The sequence below is a fragment of the Sparus aurata genome, chromosome 7, assembly GCF_900880675.1.
Source record: "Sparus aurata chromosome 7, fSpaAur1.1, whole genome shotgun sequence".
Lineage (NCBI taxonomy): Eukaryota > Metazoa > Chordata > Actinopteri > Spariformes > Sparidae > Sparus > Sparus aurata.
The window spans coordinates 8,702,354-8,726,294 of NC_044193.1; the positions used below are offsets into that span (position 1 = coordinate 8,702,354).

General features: G+C 41.0%; 2 protein-coding genes across 6 annotated transcripts; one reads left to right on the top strand and one right to left on the bottom strand.

The window, feature by feature from the left end:
* Positions 1 to 816: 816 nt before the first annotated feature.
* apex2 (APEX nuclease (apurinic/apyrimidinic endonuclease) 2) lies at positions 817 to 5,044 on the bottom strand. Its single transcript, XM_030422618.1, has 6 exons — positions 4,743 to 5,044; positions 4,549 to 4,632; positions 3,507 to 3,687; positions 2,897 to 3,040; positions 2,441 to 2,510; positions 817 to 2,123 (listed from the first exon to the last, which is right to left on the bottom strand). Exons 1-6 carry the CDS (start codon positions 5,011 to 5,013, stop codon positions 966 to 968), a joined length of 1,908 nt encoding a protein of 635 aa, XP_030278478.1. The 5' UTR covers positions 5,014 to 5,044; the 3' UTR covers positions 817 to 965.
* Positions 4,853 to 22,785, top strand: LOC115584822 (protein bicaudal D homolog 2). 5 transcript variants are annotated; one of them, XM_030422614.1, is made up of 10 exons: positions 4,853 to 4,965; positions 6,545 to 6,857; positions 9,148 to 9,360; positions 9,542 to 9,694; positions 10,874 to 11,383; positions 13,358 to 14,218; positions 14,706 to 14,885; positions 16,737 to 16,888; positions 18,106 to 18,466; positions 20,178 to 22,785. In XM_030422614.1, exons 2-10 carry the CDS (start codon positions 6,606 to 6,608, stop codon positions 20,181 to 20,183), a joined length of 2,688 nt encoding a protein of 895 aa, XP_030278474.1. In that variant the 5' UTR covers positions 4,853 to 4,965; positions 6,545 to 6,605; the 3' UTR covers positions 20,184 to 22,785. The 5 variants fall into 5 exon arrangements, with proteins under 5 accessions (XP_030278474.1, XP_030278473.1, XP_030278477.1 ...); XM_030422613.1 differs by lacking the exon at positions 4,853 to 4,965 and adding an exon at positions 5,263 to 5,392; XM_030422616.1 differs by lacking the exon at positions 4,853 to 4,965 and adding an exon at positions 5,401 to 5,493.
* Positions 22,786 to 23,941: the final 1,156 nt, after the last annotated feature.

Here is a 23,941-nt window from a genome sequence, read left to right on the forward strand (position 1 = left end):
TGGTACTGACTGATATCTGTGTTCCTCATTCATTCTAAACTTCACTCAGTGTTTCGATATCAGGAACATTATTTATTCTATGAACATGTTGGGTTTGTTTCCGATGAGATATTATTAAAGTTTAAACTAATTTCGCTATAATTAACATCACTGCCACACTAGAAACAATAGTTATATTTAAAACATTCAGTTGTATCCCTGTTCTGAATGTATTCTTCTTTAAAAACAATTGTGACTAAACAGATAATAGTATGATGATAATAGTATCAGTAAAATCCAAACGATACCCATCCCTACTGCTCAGTGAATTATATAAAGAATGCCACCATATTTGACTTGATAATCAATTTAAGGGGATTTAACTGAAATCATACCCCCCCACACACAGGCCACATTCATAATCCTTATGCAGTATCAGGTATTTGTTTTAATTATTTTTATTATTTACTGACAGCTGGGAGGTATCAGGGTCCCGTTTCAAATAAAGAAATTATATGTGGCATCTGACCAGTGCATCGATGTCTATACTTGCCAATATCGATTCCAGTGTTTCAGGCAGTATTAGTGGCATTTCTGACAATATTATCTGTATAATAACAACTCTATCCAAAATATATAAATCATATAAAACAAAACCTATAAAACATAAATATTTAATATTTATCTAAATATACAAGAAGTATTGAAAAGTATCATATCCTCACATTCCAGAAGCTGAAGTCTGAGGACATTTTTGCATTTTACCTGAAATATAACTGATATATTGTTTGCCTAATAATTTAAGCTCCAAGAGCAAATAAAAAACAAAACTCAAAATAATACAAAACTACTGTCTTTATTTGTTTAAGAAAAAACACATGAACAACACGAACACCTGTAAAATGACGTGACTTCTGGGCAGTAGTCGGGCTAGTTTCCAGTTTCACTGATGAGTTAAACGACTTGCGGTCCATTCAGCAAACATGTCACTTCCCCTTATCCACCCACGCAAAGAAATTACACCGAGCGTCAGGGTTGGATGCATGTCCCTGAGGACGAGCACACACAAAGAACTGTTTGCCCATGTTTGGCCCCTCCTTTTTTACAGTACGGAGCACACAGGGTTCCCCGTGGACCTTACAGGAGGGTGGCGGGGGCGGTCCATGAAGCACTGATTTCCAAAACCCTAACGATGCCCCTTTCTTGGCAGCTGAGAGTTCTACAGTGGGCTGTGGGGTTAATTGTTTCGTCTTCAACTGTTTCTCGTTCTCGTCTGTGGCGCTGTTGGTGCAAAGCTGTGGTGGACCATCAAAGACAGGCGCAGTCTCTTCAGGTACCAGTGGTGTAACCGAGGAGGCATCCTCTCGAGGTTTGGAGGCATTCTGAGGGTTTTGTGACGATACAACATCCAGGCTGAGTGTATTTTCACACTCCCTGACAGGGGCTTCAGTAGAGGGAACAACATTTGTGAGCTTGGGTTTGAAAAAAGAAAGGAGGCTGCCCTGTGGCTTGGATGAAGTCTTTACTGTCTTTGTCTTTTTCCCCTTTGGAACGACAGAGTCTGATGTCAATAACCGTTTTTTACCGGACAGGCTGCCAGCTCCGGATGGGTTCAAATTCTCCCTCGTCTCCTCCTCCTCTTGAGATCCAGGTAACGCCTCCCTCTGCTCAGACGGACTTGGTTTTTGGTCCACCTTAGCAAAGAAGCGGGAGAGTTTCTGCTGCTTGCCTGCAAACTCTGGCAGGTAGCGGGTACAGAGGGGAGGAGGTTTGGAGCTGGGCAGGAAAGAGCAGCTCAGTTGCCCCCACACAGGGCAGTGATCTGACCCCTCCACCTCTGGCATGATATCTGCTGCCACAAACTGCTCCCTGGCGAGCTGGCAATCGGCAAATATGTAGTCAATGCGCGTGCCGTAGTTGGTCTGCCGCGCTCCGGTGAGAGTGGACCAGCATGTGAAGGCGCTGGTGCGAGTGGGGTGGAAAAAACGAAAGGTATCCACAAATTTTCCATTTCCATTTTTGGGTTCTGTTGAAGTTACCTCAGATTCTTCATCGTGTTTCTCCTCATTCCTCTCCTCTTCCTGTCTGACCCCGTGCAAAAAGCCATTCAGCCACTTCCTCCCAGGATTTTCCTCAAAATCATCCTGGGTTTTGAGGGAAACAAAGTAGGTAGAGTTTCATTATTATTATCATACATACACTGTGCACATCTGGATGAAACATGGAATATTTTTTTATTCCTTCATGTTAAAATAAATGGTAACATTCTATAAATTCTTTGGAAAAAATTGTCTTTGATTTTAACCGAACTCAGTGGATGTTGTTTTTAACTTCATATTTAACGTACAGAGAGGATAATGGTATCAATCTTCTCACCTTACTGTCTGCAAGTTATCCAATAAGGAAGATTAACAAAAGAAACAAGAGAAACATTGATATGATATGTTAACCTTTTACTTACGCTGTCACAGGGGTCACAGTGGTCTATTGGCCGGTGAGATGTATTCACGTCTCCCAAAACAATCACGTGGCTGAAAAATGTAACAGAAAAAAAACTTTAGATAAAGAAAATCGAGAAAAAAAAATGCAAACACTCATGATATATAGTCCAATGTTTAACTGCATCACAGACATCACAAAACAGGCAATTGCAATATATACCACATGTGTTCATGTGAGTCACCTACAATACATCACTTCATCTGTGTGTTAATGAGAATGCAATCATTAACTGTCCACTGTTTCTTCTACCAAATACATTGCTTTAAGTCTCACTGAATTTAGCTGACTTATGACATGAAGCATAAATCAAAAGTGCAAAGACATTGTTTAAGCTTAAACATACAAACGCTGTAAACTGTTAAAAGGCTGCATATCAAAACAGTTCATTCTTAAAATATGTGGAAATGTTTCTCACCTCCCATCTTTCAGTAGAGCTTCAGCCCGACGCTGAAGCAACTTGTAGAACTGCAGCTTGAACTGCTTTCGCTCCGGCTTTTCAGGGTCAGCCCGTGGACAGTACACATTGATTACGGTGATGGTTTGCTCTTTGTCCTGACACCTGTGGGGGGCAAAAATGTAGGAGAAAAAAAAAAAAAGAGCACAGACATCGACAGTTTATAACTACATCACAAAATGAGGAACACATCGATCGCACTCCCTTTCGATCTACATCAACAGTGAGTTTTGATCAATGACATGCTAAAACTGGTCAAATCGGGCAGCTGAAAATGACTGCGAGGCATACTATAATGCAAACAGGATAGTTCATATTCTTTTCATAAACCAGTTAAGTACATGAACCGAAGTGCAGAACAATTGATTGAAATATTACTGAGATAGTGTCATCATTTTTAGGATTTTGTGAGTGAAAATGATTTTTTTTAAATGACCGTTAGATCAAAATTTTCACCCATACAGCAAATAAAAATATCTGTCAAAATAACGGCAATATTATGAATTATTAACATAGATATTATATTAATGTTTCGTTGAGAAACATCCACCTAGAAGAACTTTTCCCTTACATGACTCTGTGCTGTGTGACGATGGCTCGTCCCTCATTGTCCAAAAGCTGCAGCTCTTCGCTACAGAACTCGTCCTGGTCACCGTAGCATCCAACGGCCCCTTCATGGTTGGTCAGCAGACCTGTGAGACCCTCCTCGGCAGCGAATGGAGTGGCGCTGTCTTTGCAGTAAGTGGCAACCCCTGTGCATATCAGTAATAGGATGTGTCAGCAGGGACTATAAAGCAGTTGCACGAATGGATAACTTCAGCCAAAAATAAACACTCAGTCACTATCTTCTCACTCTTTTGCAGATGGACAGTCAGATGAATTTTTGTGGTCCACAAAACAGTTCTGGAGCTCTGCAGCAAAAGACAATTGGAGCATTCTCCCATACAGCTCGTCCTTTATAAGCCAATTCTCCAGGAGTCCTGAGATCCCAAATGAAGTTGAAAAAAATCCTATTTACACCCTTGTAAAGAGGGTTTGTAGCAGCTACTGTGAAGGTTTTGGCTTTAAAAAGGGTGCAAATAACATCTTTGAAAATCAATTTGGGATCTCTGGGCTTCATATATGCTTATGTTTTCAGTTATTTCCTTTACATTATAAAAACAAGTCCTCATTTACTCTTCAGTTGTTCAGGAGAATGCTGCACCTCTCTTTTACTGTGAAAATCCAGAAATTCAAAGCTCCATTTTTTGACTACAGAACTGCAACCGAAACTCATATAGTTCGGATTTCATTTTCATTTTTTGTGTGAACTAATCCTTTGAGTTGTCTTTGCATATATAAAATTTTTTTCTCAAATAAACGTAAAACTAGTAGGTAGTGTTCATACAGACATCTCCTGATCCTTCACAAATTGAGCTCCACTATCAGTTACATTAACATAAACCTATATATCTCCAATAATAAACACAGTAGAGTTATCCATAAACACCATATGCACATGGTTCTATCAACATCAATACACTTGAACCACTAACTCACAGGGAAAGGTATTTAAAAAAACAGTGCTGTAGTGATTTCAAGACAAAATGAATTGTTATGACAGCGTTATGAACCTGAATAGCCGCTGCGTCCTCGACTAAAGCTGAAATAGGAGTTGTAGCCGTCGACAATGGCGGTTCTTTCATCAAGTAAGTCTCCTGTTGGGCAAATAAATTGTAGTTTTACATTTTTGACAGCAGACATCTTACTTTGATAGGACGTTACTTAACCGCGTTCTCAAAACTGCAAAGCTCGGTCAGCCACTTACTTGTTACTTTTGTCTCTTGGACACAGATAATATCTGCGTTCAGTGAATCGAGAGCCTTTTTAATACCGCCTCTAAATGTCCTTATGCCGTTTATGTTCCAGGTTACGATCCTCATCGTGAAAACCCGCCGTTGTTTCACCAGAGACAAACTCCCTCCAGTCAATGTGCATGACCGGAAGTTGATGTTTTGTATACCGGAAGTAAAAAGGAAGACAGAAAAACGGTACGAGCGGAAGTGTATTTTCTTCAATAATCTTTTTTTTCCTCTCATATTTCTTGCTTGGTGATAAAAAAAAATGTATTGTATTCATTATATTTATGTCTCGTTTTTAATGTGTGGGTGAACAGCAATGCCATACCCGCCCATATAGGGAGATTAGAGACAATTCCTCGGTCTAATTGCATTTCGCCGTTGTCTAGCTAGAGGGGGTAATCGTGCTTTCACGTTTTCGGCGCGCTTTTGACACGACCTCGCTGTGAAACGAGAGAACCGGGTGGGAGGAAGGGAAGCGGCTGTTCAGTAACCTGGGCTGGTACCCCTGGCTGGCTACTAGCGGGATTAGCAACCGTTGCCGCTGACAGCTCCCGAAACAAGCTCACAGTTAACGTCTGGTCGCGAGGCCCCGTCTTTGAGGGAAAATACCAGAAGGGTGAGTAGCAAGTTTTGCTAACGTTAGCTATTTAGCCTCAGCTAATTAGCTTGTCTGACAGGATCGCACTGACGTTATCACTGGAGCAGCCTGAGAGCCGGGTAATGGATGCCTAACGTTGTTCCGCTAAGCCTCGTATATATATAGCAAATTGCATGGCTAAGAGGCGAGCTAGCTAAATTCTTTAACTCGACTTTACTAGTAGCATTGTGGTGTCATTTGCTGACTGCGTTTAGGCTAAAACTACTCTTGCTAGCTGTCCGGCCGTGTCCTGTTCGCAGTCCGGTGTCTTTATATCCTTGTCAGGACTCACTGGGATATCATATTACATTGGAAATATGAGGATCATAAATACTGGCAAAATGTTTATAGGTTATACTCGTATTGATTGACTTCCCGTTGCTGCTGCGGAGATCTAGTGGGTGATGTAGGAGAAACAGATGCTTTCGGGATGCATCATTTGGCACCGGACACAAGCCAAGAGTGTTTCCATCTTCGGTCAAAGAAGAGGACATGAGGGAAGTCGGCCGTGGGGCCCCTCCCTTTCGAAACTGGTGGTCAAAGTAATATTTAGTAATCTTTATCGCTTCCACGGCTACTTTGTGAAGGATACTCAGTTACGATACTGAAACCAGCGCTTATAACTGTGTTACTAACATTAGCTCTAGCAGTCGGTCAGAGAGATGTAACGCTGCAGATGTTGAACAGCAGTAGCGTTGGGCAGTGATGTGCACAGGCCGGCCTCGCAGCCCAGTTTACTAGTGAGAGCCTGGTGACTTTGTGGAGTATAAATCATCAGTACTGATCTGTTTCAAAGGCGAATGGGAGCAAAATGTTAGTTGTGGGCCTACAGTGTTTGTTACAACAACCAGAGTTGACATGGCTGACTGGCATTCACGTGTGAAAGATTTGCAAACCGCAGCAGTTAGGTCATTTGTGTCATGGATCCGTCCTGTGGACACTGAGGCTTTCGGGTAAAAGGTATAAATGTTTTAAGTGTTTTCCCACTCAACGGATCCCAGTGTTAATCTTTAACTATGTAGTTTGCTTAATTGCTGTCACAGTTTGATTTATACAAAACCTCTTTTCCGTCCTGGCTGTTGTTCAAAGTAGTTAACATAACCACCACCATCTTTTTTTTTGCCATTGTAGTGTGGAGTAATGAGAGAGGAGGAGTGAAGGAGGCAGGTGTCCCAGTAGAACATTGGCAAGCATGCTGGAGGCGGATGCAGACCTTGCAGGTCAAGCGGTGGAAGAAGAAGGGGAGGCAGAGATGGGGAGCCGGGACTGGAAGTCTGAGGTGGTGCGGCTGACTCTGGAGCTCCAGGAGGCCACAGAGGAGAAGCTGCAGGCAGCCCGCTATGGCCTGGTGGTGCTGGAGGAAAGTGCCGCTCTCAAGAAGAAACACAGGCAGCTGGAAGAGGAGCATGAAGCGCTGAGAACTGAGCTACAGCAGCTGAAAGAGGTAGGAATACCCGAGGCCTTCTAGTTATATTTAGACAACATTAGGCTTGTGGAGTTCTCATTCCCCAAGTGTTCTTACTGTTATTTTTCAATAACATACTTCGGCTTTGTGAGCTTTGTTTTTTACTACACAGCTTTTGTGGTCCTCATTAGATTTTTTTTCTGCCTTTTATAGATACCCCTGTGTGCCTTTACAAAGCAAGCAGTTTTATTTTCACAATTACTCTCTCATGAAGACTGCTTGAAACTAAAACTGGACTTGAAATTGATATTGTCTAGCATTTTCCTTTCACAACTTTGATGGTCGATTTGAACAGAATGTTGTTGGATGTCACTGTTTTTTTGGTGGGGAAAGACTATAATTGGACTTAACACAAAAATAGTTTGATTCTTTTATGTATGAGAAATAAGCAAGCAAATGTAGTACACTGGTGAATGACTGCAACATCTTATAAAAAAAAAACACACAATCAAATAGTTATACTATGCCTTTTTATTTCACCCAAGTTACCATTGTACAAAAGTGCTACTGCAGAATTGTCTTCATTCATGTGACACTGTTAGTAAAATGTAAATGCAGTCAAAATGTAAACGGCTGACATTTTCCTAAGACACAATCTCTCTATCGTTGCTCATTTTAATTTGACAGCTGAGGAGCTGTCTTGCAGTGTGTCATAGTGTTATAATGATCCCATTGTTGTCTACTAAAATGTACCAGTTACCTATGACGTGAATTTGATTGCTCATCCTCTCAGTGCTTTGTGTCAACTCCGACCTTGTGCCACTGCTCACACAAAACCAGTTCTGTTATAGCTATGATGTCCTGTTATACTTGCAATGAATTAGCTTGTAATGGCATACTGAGTCAGTTTTGCTCTCATGCGTCATGAGATGCTAATGGATTCAGAGATAAAAATGTTATGCGATAAGGACATCCTCCACAGCCATTTAGTCAGCATGTCCAGGACTTTTAATGTATTCATTTTCTCTGTGCATCATATTGATTTTGATACTTAACTGTGTAGCATTAAGGATTGAATTAGGGTAGCGCTGGATTGTCAAAATAAAAAGATTAGATCAACATGTCAAAACTGAGATTATCATGTAATCCGAGCCTTTCACAAATCACTGATGTATTCATATTGTGACATATGCTCTTCATTGCCTTAATCTCTCAAACAAACCGTGTGCTTCCCAGTGTTTTTTTAGTTCTCTCTTAAAAAATGAAAATAGAATTAATCATTGTGCAGTAAATTTGACAAGCACTCCATCAAGTGTAGCATAGTTGGTGTCGTTGCACTCCAGCCGACAGTTAATTACTATTTTACTGCATTTTGAGGAAGTGTTTATTTGATATTCTTATGCTCATGCTTACACTTACATAGTGCTGGGTGACTCTTAGGGCTTAATGTTGTTTTCTGCTTGCAAACTTTGACACAGATGTACCAGACGGGTCTCAAAGGTATTTAGTACTGCTGGACAAAGCTTTTTAAAACTGGTTTATATAAGATGGTAATCACACAGAATTCAATCCTGTCATGTGGGCAGATTTTTGGTTTTGCAATCATTTTTTGCAAGTTGAAAGAGATTAAACTCCTGTTTACGGGCAGATATATTTAGCAATAAACGTTCCGGAATTAAACTAAAATTGGTAGCTCCTGATATTTTATAACGGTATATCAAGCAAAGCTCTTTATGTCTGAGGGGACGTAGTGGTACAGAATTTCAGCTATTTTGTATAATCTGCATAAACCTCACTTCTTGGCCGTTTTTCCTACCTAGACTTTGGTAGGGTTTTAGCACAGCAGAGCAGACTCATGTGTTGTGAATTAACATCCTTACATAACCACACCGTGATGTTCAGTTCAGCATGTTTAGTAGAATGTACATTTCATTTAACACATTATTTGATAGTTCTTTCATCAGCAGTCATGGATGCATAAATGGTTATGGTTATGGTTACATTTAATGACTAGCTGTGGAGAAGTGCCTGCCATTATAGGGTCAGTTCTAATGCATTAGGCGTATTTTATCACATAGAATAAAATAAAATGAATAAATCAAAATCCTGTTACCAAACTAAAACAGCTATTTGATGGTGATGGTTGTCAGTGATGGCCTATTTTCCTTTTTCTGTATTAAAGATGTCTACATTTCCTGCCTTCATATGAGTTGGAATAATGCATTTGTCTTTCAGCACTTCCGATGTTCTCCCAATGTGTTACATACTGTAGGCTGCTAGATAATTGCAGGTTTCACCATTCCCTTAAACCCCTTTTGTTTTTGTGAAGGCATTTGCAGATTCCGTGAGCAGCCAGAAGCGTGCAGCTGCTGATGGAGAGTGTCGGGAGGAGAGCTTGCTGCAGGAGACGGCCTCGAAGGAGGCTGCCATGGCAACCCGCATGGAGGAAGTCCAGGCAGATCTCAAGCAAGCACGCCTTGCCCTGGGCAATGCCCACGCTGAGATCGAGAGACTGGGGGTTTTCTCCAACCAGATGAAGAAAGTATGATGACCCACTCAGTGCACCTGCATACTGGTGTTGTGCTGCATAATTTCAGCCCTTGTGTTAAACATGATACATACAATGGAACCCCAAATCATTGGAGGATGTATTAGCTTCGTAGTCTGAAATTATCTTGCATGACATGAAAATTGAGGACTTGACCATGCATTGTGTTCTACAGGAGTGTGAGTGTCTGGAGGCAGAAAAGGGCCATCTGAGGGATGAGATGAAGGAATATAAAGTACGTGAGCAGCGCCAGTTGCAGGACAATGCAGAGCTGGAAGATGAGAACATATCTCTGCAAAAACAGGTTTCTGTGCTCAAGGAAAACCAGGTCGGTTATTATTCATGCTACAACTCTACCAAATACATGAACATTCTACCAACCAGCTTTAATTGCACATAGATTGATAAAGAATAGAAATTTTAGCTATCTGGAAGAGATGATATTGAAAATATCCAAAGAAATACACAAATTACGTCAAAAAATATGTTGATATGAAAACTGTTGCATTCTGTTGTATTGTCCATTTATTTTCCTTAATCTGTTTTTGAACTTTTACCCTGTCTGTGTTTATCATGTACACGGGGTGGTCGTTCACAATCTATCATCATATGGCCATTGTTATAGTGAACTGCCTGTTTGTATTTACCTGTCGTGCATGATAGCAAAACTGCCGTGCATGCAACAAACGACTCACCTCTCTCACTTGTTTGTTGACATAACTTGGCAATAGTTGATAAGACTGAACAGGCTGGTTGCTCCTGCAGCTGAGGACAGCAATTCTTGTCCTGATCTTATCTTTCTGGAGGATAGAACACTAAAAGCTTTTCAATGTTATAATGTACTTCCTGCACGATGTGTGTGTTTAACTTTCCTTCGCTTTCCTTCCATATCCTTTTATATATGCATTAGTTTTTGGCCTGCATGATAAAAGATGGTCAGTGTGCTTGCGCCTAATATTTTCTTTGCTGTAGGAGTGAGACCAGTGCCTCTGAGTGCAGATGCCCTTGTGTTTATTACAGCTCTGCCAAGACAAACTGTCCATGACTAGTTCTAAATGTCACAGGGTGTTGTTGGGTTTGAGGGTTAGCGTGATTCATGAGCTGACTGTGGGCTAAAAGCCTAGTCTTGTCTTTATGGTCATATAATGTCAGAAGTCCTCTTTTGCTGGTTAACATGAAAACCCCTCAATAATCTTAAATACTCTCAGTTTTGATTACATCTTGATTTTATTTTCAAAGACATAGACATGTATTTTAATTTTATGTATACTGTATGTAATACACCAGTGGGAGGAACTGAACATATCTATTTCCAAGTAGAAATTGTGGAGTTTCAATATTTCTATTTAAGCCATCTCGGTGTGTGACCGTAACGCTGTTGCACTCATTGCAGTCATGGTTTTATTTGCGTATGGAATCTAGAATGTGCACCCATATTTGTTGCATACAACATCACAGAAAGACCTATTGAAATAGTCTTCTGCTTGTGCCCCTTGTTACATTACAGGTTGAATTTGAATCGATAAAGCTGGAGCTGACCCAGAAGAACGACGAGCAGGAGGAGATGCGAGCTCAGCTGGACGAGGCCGCAAGGCTGAGAGAGATAGCAGAGAAGCAGCTGGATGAGGCCCTAGAAGCCCTGAAGGAGGAGAGGGAGCAGAAGAACAGTCTGCGGCGAGAACTCTCTGCCCTCAGCCTTAACCCCTTTGATTCTGTGGGGAACCTGGAGCTCCATTTGGAGCAGCTAGATGACAGCCAGGAGGAAGGCCAGGGGGTGGAGGGAGAAGGTGAGGGAGAGGACCAGGACAGTGGCATTAATAATGGTCCTGGGTCTGCTCCCGATTCTGCTCACCCTCCTCGCTTGGGGGGCTCCAAAAGTAATGGCCTCATCCGTCGCTACTCCACTCCACGCAATAGTGATGTATTCCTGCGTGCTCCAGCCTCTGGGCTGGTGTCAGACCTGCTGAGTGAGCTACACTTCTCAGACAGTCAGAAACTAAAACAGCAGCTCCTACAGGTAAGAAACAGCACATGTGCCACTCGTTTTCATTTTGTTTATCAAGTTTATTTGTCAGGGTCAGTGCATTTTAATTAACACTACTGTGAAATTAACCTAAAGGCTAGTTTTCTTTTGTAGTCCCTGGTTCAGTGTTAAGTTGGCAACCTGAAATCAAGAGACGAGTTTAAAACAACAATTATGATGTAAGGCATATCAATTACTGTTAAAGCAGGACAAAGACATGGGCAGCAATAAAGGCACACCAAATTACAGTGTAACCAAGTGAAGACAAATACAAGCAAGCACAGACATGACACATAGGTTACCGAACAGCTTTGTACAAACAGACGTAAGCGGTGACAGAAGAGCGCAAAGACAACCATAAGCAGACACTTATTTGAGAAACAGTAATAACAGTAAGAACACCAACAAGTAATTTAGGTCAAGCAACAGGGCCGTTTAGGAGACTGCAAGTTGGATAATTCCAGACATTTGCCAAATGATAAAGGTATCCAAACTAATGCTGACAGATTTAATGGCTTATAAACCATGTTCTTAACTGTCGAGAAAAGGACCTGTAAGTGATGAGGTTCCTGATATGAACTGGTGCAGCATTCATTTCAAATTTAATTTAAATTTAAAATTAAAATAATTTTGTTCCCATGTTAGGTGCAATTTGCTCAGTATATCACATCACAAAATAATATCCTGTAAAGGTGGATCTTAGTTTTAATTTGTGATTTGTTTATTTTTGCACAGGAACTTCCTCTGGTGACAGTTAGCCTTTAGTTTGTCAAAAAATCTGTGCAGGGTTCCAAGCCTGAAACATACTTTTTTATGAAGCTTATAACCTTTGTGGTAATTGGCGTTGTTTGTTATATTTTGTTATTATTTCAAAGTGAACCTACTAACATCATACATGTAAGACAAAACAAGACCTCTCCAATCCTATCGACAGAGATAACATTTACAAACAACACTACAAATAATTACAAATAGATACAAACAAATATTGTGTCCATGCTCTGCGAAACAAACCAAAATTAAGTCACACACGATTTTAGGTCTTCACTTCTACAGTAGACATTGGATTTGCCAACACATTTAATACATACACTTTGAATTTAATGTTTTCAGAAAGAGAGAGGTTTATACCTTCCCACATTTTCATTTGTGTCTCAAGAATATGGGCAGAATGTATTTACTTGTATCATATTATTTAAATCAAGAATAAAGGAAAATATCAATGCAGAGATACGTAATGAAAACCTTGTTGAAAACAGCCTGTTCCCTAATGCTCTATCCTCCAACTTGTAGAGAAAAAAGTGTATATTGAAATTCTTCTGTGAGTGGTAGAACTGTATTTATTTATATTTAGATAAAGTGTCTGCACTAATCAGGATAACTTCAAATAGCACAACCTCTTGTTAAGTTGTGTAAGGTTGTTATAGGGGCTGGTTTGTTTGACTAAGCTGTCGACAGGGATGTCTGCTGCTTCCTGCTTTAGCCCACATCCGGTGTATGTCTGTAAAGTAGTGAGCCTTTTCTATATTGATAAAAAACACCTGGTACCACATTTCATCATCACTTTCGCCAAGCAGTTTTCAGCTAGCACCCACCCACTTGACACAGTTGTGCTTCACAAATAAAGGGTACTTAGGAAGATTAAGGATGTCTTATACTGTCATCAGTCTCTGTCTGAAAGTAATATATTATTTATGATGCACTCAAATTGGGGGTTGGGTTCGCAAGCTACTACCCACCAGATGTTGGGGGTGTGGAGCTGAATGGGGTCAGCGGCTATTTTTACATTAAAAATGCATCAAGAGAAAAGGTGGTTGGGGGTGAAATTTGACTTGCAGAGAATTCTCAATGGATGAATACTCAACTAATGGCAGTTTTAAGTAATATGAGAAAGATAACATGTATGTGTTCATACCTTGCAACATTTAAAACTCTATTGTGTCTCTGTGTGTGTGTTTGTGTATGCAGGCAGAACGAGAGAAAACTAGTCTGGTTAACAAGGTGGAGGAACTGCAGATGCAGTTGGTAATGTCCAAACAGGCACTCACTCAGCAAGAGGACAAGGTTGGATCTCTCACCCAACAGCTGGAAGCTGTGCACAGCAGCCGGCAGCACAACCAGGAGGCAGAAAACAAGGGAGATGATGAGACAGAGAATGGAGATGGTGAGGTCTTTGACTATGAGGTAGACACCAAGAGCAAGGAGGTGCTGGAGGCACGCATGCGGTCGGCCAGCGAAGAGCTTCTGAAGCTGCGAGATGAATTGTCTCAGGCAGGATCTCGCTATAACACTCTGGAGCAGCGATACAAACAAGAGAAGGATCGCTGGCGGGCAGAGGCTCAGGAGCTGGCTGACAAGATCCGCCAATGCATCAAGTCCAGCAAACAGGACCAAGAGCGCATTAGTGAGCTGGAGAAGGAGATTGGAGCCACACGGAAAGTGGCAATCGATTCAGAAGGGCATTTAAGTGTTGCCCAGGAAGAGCTGCTGGCCTTTTCCGAAGAGCTGTCCAACCTCTACCACCACATCTGCGTGTGCAACAACCTGACCCCTAAACGAGTCACCCTGGACTATTACCGTGATGGTGCCAGGGCAAGTGGTGGAGGTGGTGCGCGAAGATTCACCTTCAACAACGCCCAGAAGAAGCCGCGAGCCAATGACATGTTCGGCTCCAAAGCTTCCGCCTTGCAGTTTATGGGGGAGGTGGACAGTGCAGGAACCAGTGGAGAGTCTCCTAACTGCCCTGGATCCCCCACCCTAGATTTCAGGGACCCCTCCAATGTCCGCAACTTGGTAGCAGTCATCCGTTGCCAGATCAAACACCTCAGGGTAAGACAGAACAACTATCGCATACAGTATGTCAGACATGTGTTGGAGTGCTACTGACTGTTTGTGAACTGAAAGTTATAACTGGTACAAATTCTTTAACACATTAAAGACTCACTGCAGCTCAATCTCTGAAAAAGAGACATTTGTTGTGGGTGTCTTCTTCTCGTGTTTCTTGCTAAACCTAATGCTCAGCTTAGACGGTTAAATGTAATTGAGCAGCTCCCGTGTCTGTTCAAATCCAGCACCTGATGTGTTGGGCACTTATTGACACGTGTGTTTGGGTTTGAATGGATTGGCTTATCCGCAGTTAAAGTTGAGTTGTTGCTTCAACTCATCCTTTCGTTTGTTTTTATGTAGTGAAACACACAAAACTAACTAAATGTATTTGTAAATGTAATTCTTAAGAAGAAGAAGAGTATACATTTTTTAGCTGATTGATTTGGTTTTTGGACATCATTAATACCATATACTGTCTTTGTTCCCTCAGGTGGCAGTGGACCTCTGTCGTCAGAGGGGCGCGATGCCTTATTCAGGGTTGAGCAGCAGCGTAGAGGCAGAGCGGGATGCTGAAAGCCTCTTGGAAGAAGTGCTGAAGCTCAAGTCACTTCTCAGCACCAAGAGAGAACAGATTGCTACCCTCAGGACCGTCCTTAAGGCTAATAAACAGGTAGGTCGCAGGGCCTTTTTGGCATTTTTTGTGAAAAACAACTGAGCCCCAAGCCTCAGTGTTGTGCTTTAACACCTCGGGGTAGGGTGTCCAACTTTTTGGGGGGAATGAGGGGTATGATGAACTGTTGCAGCTGCATGGTCCTCGAAATCGACGTTTTACAGAGGCACCCTTCAACGTAGGGGTTATGAAAAGTCTTTGTCATTTACATAAAGCACTGCTTGTGGCCAGGTAACAAAGCATGATGACATGGCTGAAAGCATGAACTTTAGAATGAATTGCAAGCATCAATTCTTTTTTATCTCAGCCAGATAAATGGCATTGTGAGACTGCAAGGATTCCCACAGCAGAAGACGGTTTATTGAAAATATCGAGTCGTGTCTGTTAACATAAAAGCCGTTGGAGACTACTGATGACTTAAGAGGTTCCTGAGGTCCCATTTCACAGGAGGATATCTCAACCACTCGCTGAAAAAATGAGAGCTAGGGGTAAAAAAGTAGAATTGGGATTGAGCCTTATTAAAATGTATTCTTTTAATGTCCAGGGTGAATTTTTTGATTTTTTTGTTGCAATCCCACAATTGTCTTTTTTGGCTTCTTGTAAGAGGCCTCTTTAGTTTCATTGCCTGTTCAAACAAAGAGAACAGCTCCCTTGATACAGAGGGATGTTTGCTTTGAAATGTAGTCTTTCTTCTGCCACCAGTATTTTTTATGTAATATGATTAGATTTACACATTACATTGTGTAAATTAAATATCAAATTGATTGTCCTAATAAAGTAAGAGAGTAGGCTTTTGCTATCATCCATATATAATCTTGATTTAATCTTAATATAAGCAGTATGGTTGAGCTGAATCACCAGTGTCTTGTCTAGACAGTCTCTTGGGCTTTCATGCTCCTGTACCTTGAGTACAGTGTGATGTTGAACTGTCTTTTCCCTCCCCTTTCCTGTGCGTCACTGCATGACCTGCTTCTGTCGTTCCCTCAGCCATCACTGTCCCTTTCTCACACACACACATAAACACTCAAGGTAATCTGTTGGCTGGGCCGTGTTTACCTACAGTGGTTTACCTTCCCATGTCTTGATTCACCCCCCTGTTTGTTCTTAGTCGGGGTATTTACACTTAAGCCTTTTGCATAAATGTTTGCATCCCTGTCACACACGTATAGTAAATTGCGACCACATGAGAGGGGCAAACTGGGCTGAGATCTTCAGCTGTGCGTCCTTCAACAAAAAAACACATAGTTCTGTTTTTGTACTGTCTTTCTTATCAAGGCAATGTTTTTTCATTGACCTTTAAAACTGATTAAAATTGCTTAGGAGACATGTTTTAGTTCACATGAAAGAGGCGTAAAGAGACAGTAATGATGACAGCAATAATTTGTTTGATTACATTCAAGGTATTTAATACTAAAAATGAGAACAAACACTTTGAATGGGGCTCCTTAACCTGCAGCAATCCTAGTTTATGTCTCTCATGTGCTGGCATACACTTAGGTCACAGAATTTACCATCAGTTTCTCTAAAAAATAAATAATCCGCAATGTTTGAAAAACACACAAGGGTATTTTGAAACACTTGCAATCGTTCTGATGGTATTTCTAGAATCACCAAAGGCTCTTCTGACATTCTGGATGAATAAAATCTTGTCCTCTGGGGCAGTGTTGGTATTTGATGATCTATATGATGTTGCTGCCGCTCTGTCCACTCTGACAGATGAAAAAACAAGATGCTAAATGGGTCACCCAAGTAAAGTCTATGTGTGGGAAACATTAATATTAACAGTCCATTTTTTGAAGGGGTGATGATGGTAAAGTATGATGGTGTAATGGTCTTTTTTTGTTAATGCAGACTGCAGAGTTGGCCCTGTCCAATTTGAAAACCAAGTATGAGACAGAGAAGAGCATGGTGTCAGAGACCATGATGAAACTGCGCAATGAGCTGAAAGCCTTGAAGGAGGACGCTGCCACCTTCTCTTCACTCCGTGTCATGTTTGCCAGCCGGTAAGATTTCCCTTTTTGTATTTGAAAAAATTAATTTCATTCAATAGTGTTACAAATAAAATAGACATGCATTTATTTTATCGTGTAACAAAACAATTTTTTATGATGCTGTTAAAATGTTAAATTAAATTTTTTTAACTGAAACATGCTGATAGTTATGATTGTCTGGTCTTTGCTAATTTAGTTTATACTTCGTGATGGTACTTGTTGTGGTACAGCCTTCACTGCCACTACAGTAATAAGCTTACCTTGCTTATTACGCCTGTGGACAATCCACTGGTTCACGTGAAGATTACAAACCACATGCTCTGCCCTGTGCCGACGGGGGAGGAGGCAAGAACAGATTTGTCCCGTCAGGCCAGGTCACCTTAGAAAAGGAAAGGCCTAATGTTTTGTCGGGAGGCGGTTGGGTGGGATTGCATTGTCAAGGCGTTACACCTACAGATGCCGATACTTCACGTACTAATTACTAACCTCTTCTGAGAATCTTTGGGCATGGATTGTTTGCTTGTTCTTTTTTTGCATTGGGCTAACAGGTGAACTAAAGAGCAGATTGTTTTTGTTATTAAATGCCAGAGAAGCTTGTCAGGCTCGTATTACCTGCATAGCCCCTGTCCAGACAGTTATGAGCTGGCGTTTAATTATCCTTAAGAAGGATTGAGGAACACACAAGGGTCAAGGGCTTCTACTGTCTGTTACAACAGACTAAAGATTACAGCTTAAAAAGATCCCCTGGTTTATTAGTAAGTTTTGTGGTGCCATCATGTGGATAGCTGGGGTGACTGCATTTCTACAGTATTTACTGATTCTTATGCATCCATCTTTTCTCTCTAGAAATAATCAGTAGTTGATAAAAATGATTAATTAAATGTTAATAACCGAAACGTACTGTCCTCCAAATGTTTTTTGGCACCAGCTCCTCAATGTTGAGGATTTACTGATTTTCTTTGATCAAACCAATATGAATTCAACAATGTTGTTATCCAAAAATCATGACTCGTATGAGATGACACCACTGTGTGCTGTGGTAACTTATGATGATTTAACAAGTAATCCATTGATCAAAAAACACACAATATTAATTAAATAATAATGATAATCCTTAGCTTTGTGTTTGGTCACAGCTGGTGTTGAAAGTTTGTGTGTATTTTGTTGTGTGTCTCTAGTCTTGCCTAGTTTTGCATGTTGCATCTGTTCATTGTTTCTGCATCTCTCAGGTGTGACCAGTATGTCACCCAGTTGGATGAGATGCAGAGGCAGCTGGCAGCAGCTGAGGATGAGAAGAAGACACTGAATTCTCTGCTGCGTATGGCGATACAGCAGAAACTGGCCCTCACTCAGCGTTTGGAAGACCTGGAGGCCCCTCTGTCTCCTCACAGCTTGAACAGCAGCCCCCGCCGCTCCCGGGCCAAGGAGCTGGCCAACAAGTCAGGCCGGGCTCCACGGAGCCCCAGAAGCAGTCCTGCCCGACCCACACTGAGGAGCAGCCCACGGGCTAGCCCGGTTCTCGGCAGCAGCGTTCCTGCTATGGCCACGCACCACCTGCGAAGTCTAACCCGAAGTCTCCACACGAGCCCTGTAAGAACCCCCCTCTCTCTTTGTCTTGACAACCCCAACCAGCCGAGCAGCCAGTCTAGCAGAGGGAAGGGTCTCCCGCGAGACGCCACCTTTATTAGAAGTCGCAGTGTCAGTGATGTTTTTAATACTGAGTTGAGTCCCGATTACTATCCCACGCGTAAAAGCTCCACCAGTTCTGTGAGCAGCGAGTTAACGGTCAAAACACAATCCAGCGATTCAAGAAAAAATGTGTCAGTGCGGAGAGCTTCAGTCCCGGCACGTCAGGACACCTTCATTACAACTCGTGTTGTTCCTGCCTCTTCCAGCAGGATCAAGTCCTCTGTGTTTTCTTCATCCACAGATAATCTAACCTCTTCTAAATCTTTGTGTGTGTATCCTAACACATCTGAAGCATGTGGTGGAACTAAACAAAAGCCTGATCTTAAACCAAACCTAGATACTTCTGTACGAAGAAAACAGATGGGTTACAGGTCTAATTCTGTACAAGCAGCAGCTGCAAGCCGTAACACATTTCAGTCAGACACTGCCTCTTCTCAGTCAAATGCTAAATCTTCAGGAGGCCAGGCAACCACAACTCACTCTGGTTACAATCCACCTGGTAAGACCAAGATGACTGGGATCTGTAGAGAGTCCAGGCGTAGATTATCCGCCTCCACAAGTAGAAACAATGAGGAATCAAACACTATTGTGAGTAGGAGCTCTGGTCATAAAGTACAGGGCACACCTGCCAGGCCACGGAGCTCACACTCCAAATCATCTCGGAGACGATGAGATAAAGCCAGCAAGTCTACTGACTATAATAAACGACTTTATCTTTGTCTGTTGATTATGGTCTAAAAATGAAATAACCCGTTCTTTATGTTACTCCCAACCAGCAGGTTCTGACCACTAGGGGTTGCAAAAACTTCACAGGGTGTCACAAGTAGTAATATATACAGTAGGCCTTTCCAGTGAAGGAAAATATATTATTTTTATAAATTTAGATTATTATTTAAGATATAAAATCCCACATGTCTGATCAGCAGTTATAATCACAGATTCTTCACTGTCTTCAAAACTGCCGTGTCCAGGGTTAGAAAAACAACCAAAGAGCTAAAAGAACAATCACCAAGTGTCAAGAAAAGGGGGAAAAAAAATGTAAACCTATAAATTGTATGATTGCTTAAAAAAGAATATTACAAACAGAATTGCAATACTTTAAAGTATCAGGAAAACTCATCTCTGGAATAATCACAGGTAATATCTGCTCAAAATTCATTCAAACTGCTCATTTTACAAAAACTTCCTGCAGTTATTTCATGCAGTATTCAGGCTAGTTGTGCAGTTTAACCAGCTTCTCTGTATTGTTATTATTATGCATTGAATATAACGTGAAAAATCCATAAAATCCATCCCTTATATAACAGGGGTCCTTTAAGGGAAAATGTTTGGAACCATTGCTTTATGCTATAAAATATAAAATAAGCAATCTTCAGTATTTGGAACAATCATGTGTGTTTTGGCACAGATTTAGTTTAAATCTAATGCCTATCAGAGTTTGTATGTTTTGCTTTTATACATCGTAACTTGTTGCTGTTGGGAGCCCCTCATCTGCTGATCCTTTATATGTTGTATTGATCTGTTTATCCGTATTAACTACCCTCACCTTTTTTTTTTATTAGTTGAACTAAATATGTTTTGTTTTTGTCTCTGTCTCACCCTGTCTCTGTAGCGCTGAAACACTCCATTACTCCAAACCCCCTTTACTCCATACGGACCTGTCTTCATGTTGACTCCCCGGCTCCCTCCTCCTTTCCTGACTCAAGACATCCTGTCCATCCCAGATATGATGCAACATTCCCCACTCTGCTCACCAGAACCATGGATTTAAAAAAGTTAAAGAAAGAAAAAAATAATACAAAAAAAAAAAGATAATAAGAAAAGTCTCTCATCCCGGTTTCTCCTGCTTGGAGCAGAGAAACCTGCATGCAGCCTGGAGAAAGGATGAAGAGACAAATGTGCTGCTCATTGCTCTGTGAAGTCATTGACTGATTGTCTTGTCTCAAGTGGATCCAACTTCCATCTGGTCTTGTTCAAGGCTGTGTGTCGTGATGAACCATTGACAGTATTTATTCCAGAACGAGAGTCTCTTCATATGCAGTACTCACTGTCCTCAGACTTTGATTGAAGGCTATGATCTGTTTAAGGCTTTACGTCTCTACACTCCTCTTGCCTTTTGTCTGGCATCCTGGTCAGACCTTTCTGGCATCTTTAAATGTCTGTAAGCCATTAGATCACCTGTGATAGCTCTCCCAGGTAGTTGTTTTTATAGAACAATGCAGCCTTACTAACATAATTGCTATCCTTCAAGTAGAGAGCTTGCTATTGTCTTGAGGCTTCTCCCTTTTACTGATGATTCAGTAACGCACCCTTTTTTCTATCCTGTAACATGTCCGGCTCCTCGGCTCTTGCCTCTTAGCCACACCCTTTAACTTTAGGTCCGTAATCATGGCATTTCATTAATGGAAACAGATCAGCCATAAGTTCACCACCTCAGGTCAGACGCTGAGTAATCTAAAAATTGGGAGATCTTTAATGCATCTTACTTTGCAAACTATGCAGACCAAGTCAGGACAGTGCCTGTTATAATTCCTGCTGTTCTTTAGGATCAGGGTGGGTTTTTAAACTTACCTTCACTTTCAGTTAACAGTGGCTGGCTGCAGCTGCAACAACATTTTAATATTTCTCACAATAAGCAGCTTTTGGAAGTCATCTGGTGGTTAGCATCCCATTGGCTGAGCTGTGTTCGCTGTGGGTTTTAATAGACACTGTCTCACATCACTTAGGAATTCAAGTGGCTTGGTTGACCTAAATCTGATACGATCATGTTGGGCCATGCTCATTTCTCTTGATTACATAATAATCATAATAGTCATCATAACCGTTCCATTCAGCTTCTGCTTTTTCTCACTGCTTTGACCAGCTGAGCAACGATACTCGTGTTTTTAATTTCGACATTTAATGTCACCACGCTTTCGTTCGCCTCCAAAGTGAGCATGTTGTAATGAACTAGTATTACCCACAACAAGCTAGTTTTCTTCTCAGTAAGGAATGCTAATACCGCTAACAGGCAGCTGAAAATAGCTGCAGCTCGTAGAACAATTTAATAATGATGTTGGCCCACAATGAGAAAAGCGTTGCACAGTGCTCTACGTCTGGCAGCACATTATGACTTTTTGCAAAACAAAATACTCCAAACATCGACACAATGCAAGGAAAGGATGAGAAGAAAAACACATGTATCTGTTGACATCCCACCGTAGGTTGCTTAAAGAGTAGATTATGCAGTAGGTTGATATTGGCACTGTAACAACACCTGTCTCATTGAATGCAGTATGAATTTAAAATGAGTTGACCTGATGAGACCAATCACAATCTTTTAATCCGCATTTGGAAAACGGCTGCTTGAAAAATGAGAACCGAATGCAAGAAATTGTTGGCATTGATTTGATTTGATTTTTTTCTAAGCTCAACTGTCCTGTGGTTCAGTAGCAGAAGCCACATCCTGCTGATTGATTTTTTGTTTTTGTTTTAGTGCCTTGGTTTCACTCTTGTTTTTAGACTGCGTCACACATTTCTAAATAGAAGCTACTATTCAACACTGTAGTTGTAAAGGTATGTCTGACGTATTAATGAGGAAACTCATTGAGCAGTTTTAGCACTGAACACAGCGAAATCTCATTTTGGTAAAGTTGTTTCACTTTTTAGTCGGCATGCCATAATGAACTCATTAGCTGATGAATAATTTGACATCAGCTTCCCCTGTGATCAATGGTTACTGTCTGTATATTTATTTGGGAGAACTGTTACCCTGAGATAAGAAAAATGAAGGAAATGAAGAACATAATGTATCAAAAACATTATAGACTTAATGTTTCAAACAGGTTTAGAAGTTGTTATTGCCAGTTTTGTTTTGTTTTGTTGTTTTTTATTTTTTCTTTTTACCTCCAGGGGTTTTGGTTGATTTAATCATGAACTCGGCTGAAAAGTGAAAACGCTTTAACATCATGTCTTATTGCTCTGAAGGTTGTAAATGGATTTCTTAATCTATTTAATTGACTCTGTGCAGATAAGTGTTTTAATTTAATTACCACTGTTGTATAATATTTTAACTGTATTTATGTGGTCGGCATTCTGTGTAAATTGTTCCTCGAGGATGACTTTGCACACACTCTGCATAAGGCATTTGAAGGTCCTCAACTTTTTATGTGTATGCAAGTTCCTCTCATTGACCTGTGAACCACTTTTGTCATGAAGAATAAAAACAAGCCAACACTGTATATTGGTTGTGGTCTTTTAAGTCCAAACACATGATTTGAAAACACAGGTGCTTTCAGTTTATGATTGGGTTGATATTTAATTCATAAAAAGGTTCATCTAAACTGAAGAAGACAAATCCTAGCGCTTAGAAAACATCCAAAATATATAAATATAAGATAAATAAAAGTGTTTTTAGAAAAGCGAACTGATACATCTGTTCTTACACAGAAATAAGATGAGGCCACATTTTCATCAAAAAAGGTCGAATAAGATACAAAATTATGCTTTTTCTTCTTAATAGTGCAGTTAGGATATAACTGTTTGTATACTTTTTAATAACGACAAATATTGTCTATTTTTGACCACATTTGACACAAAGTAAGGCTCATTAAGGGTTATCAGTGTATCCTTAAATGAAGTGCACTGTGTTAACCAAATGGCCAGTTCAGTTCAGCTTTGGATGCTGGAGCAGAGAAGGTGGACCCACATTCAGAGGACGGCAGGCAGGAAGTGAGATGGATGAAGTTTTAACCCGGATCACGGGACACAAGGGGCAGACGAACACAACACAACATCAGGGAAACGCAACAGATGACTCACCACAAACTGAACCAAAGACTGGACTTTAATACAAACTGAGCTAATGAGGCGCAGTGAGGCGGAAAAACACAGGTGAGAGTAATGACTGGAAAAAGGTCATTTATTTGTTTGTGTGCGTCCAAAGTCTCTTCCTGTTCACATTATTTTTCCAAAGCTCTGCTCTGAGCCGGTAATAGCACAATGATAATATCTGACCAGGATACTGGACGGCAAACAGCCAAACTCTGCTCCTTCCTTGGTTTGTCTCCTTCAGCTGAGGAAAAGCAACGAGTTTTAGACAGAGTGCAGTTTGATACAATGAAACCAAACACAATGGTCAACCGCTGAACGTTCACAGAGATGGATTTCAAAGTTTCTTCTGTCATCAAAAAAGGTACAGTCAACAGTGATTTTAACATAGACAAAACAAGCTCACTCTCCACCTTTAGTTAAAGCACCCGACTGATGGTTCTGCAGGGAAGGTTGGTGACTAGTAGAACCATTTCACTGTGGCCCAGAGTGAATAGTTTGAGGAACCCTGCTGAAAAAAACAGCATAGACCAGCACCAAAGCACAACATATGCTGGTCTTGCTGGT

Bases quoted from the DNA above. Each gene is read 5' to 3' on its own strand.
- apex2 (XM_030422618.1), bottom strand. From the start codon at position 5,013: ATGAGAGGAAAAAAAAGATTATTGAAGAAAATACACTTCCGCTCGTAC. The intron at 3,688-4,548 runs GTTCATAACGCT...TGATATGCACAG, and splicing joins AGGACGCAGCGGCTATTCAG to GGGTTGCCACTTACTGCAAA. The intron at 2,124-2,440 runs GTAAGTAAAAGG...CTCAAAACCCAG, and splicing joins ACTGTGACCCCTGTGACAGC to GATGATTTTGAGGAAAATCC.
- LOC115584822 (XM_030422614.1), top strand. From the start codon at position 6,606: ATGCTGGAGGCGGATGCAGACCTTGCAGGTCAAGCGGTGGAAGAAGAA. The intron at 14,219-14,705 runs GTAAGACAGAAC...TTGTTCCCTCAG, and splicing joins GCCAGATCAAACACCTCAGG to GTGGCAGTGGACCTCTGTCG. The intron at 14,886-16,736 runs GTAGGTCGCAGG...TTGTTAATGCAG, and splicing joins TCCTTAAGGCTAATAAACAG to ACTGCAGAGTTGGCCCTGTC.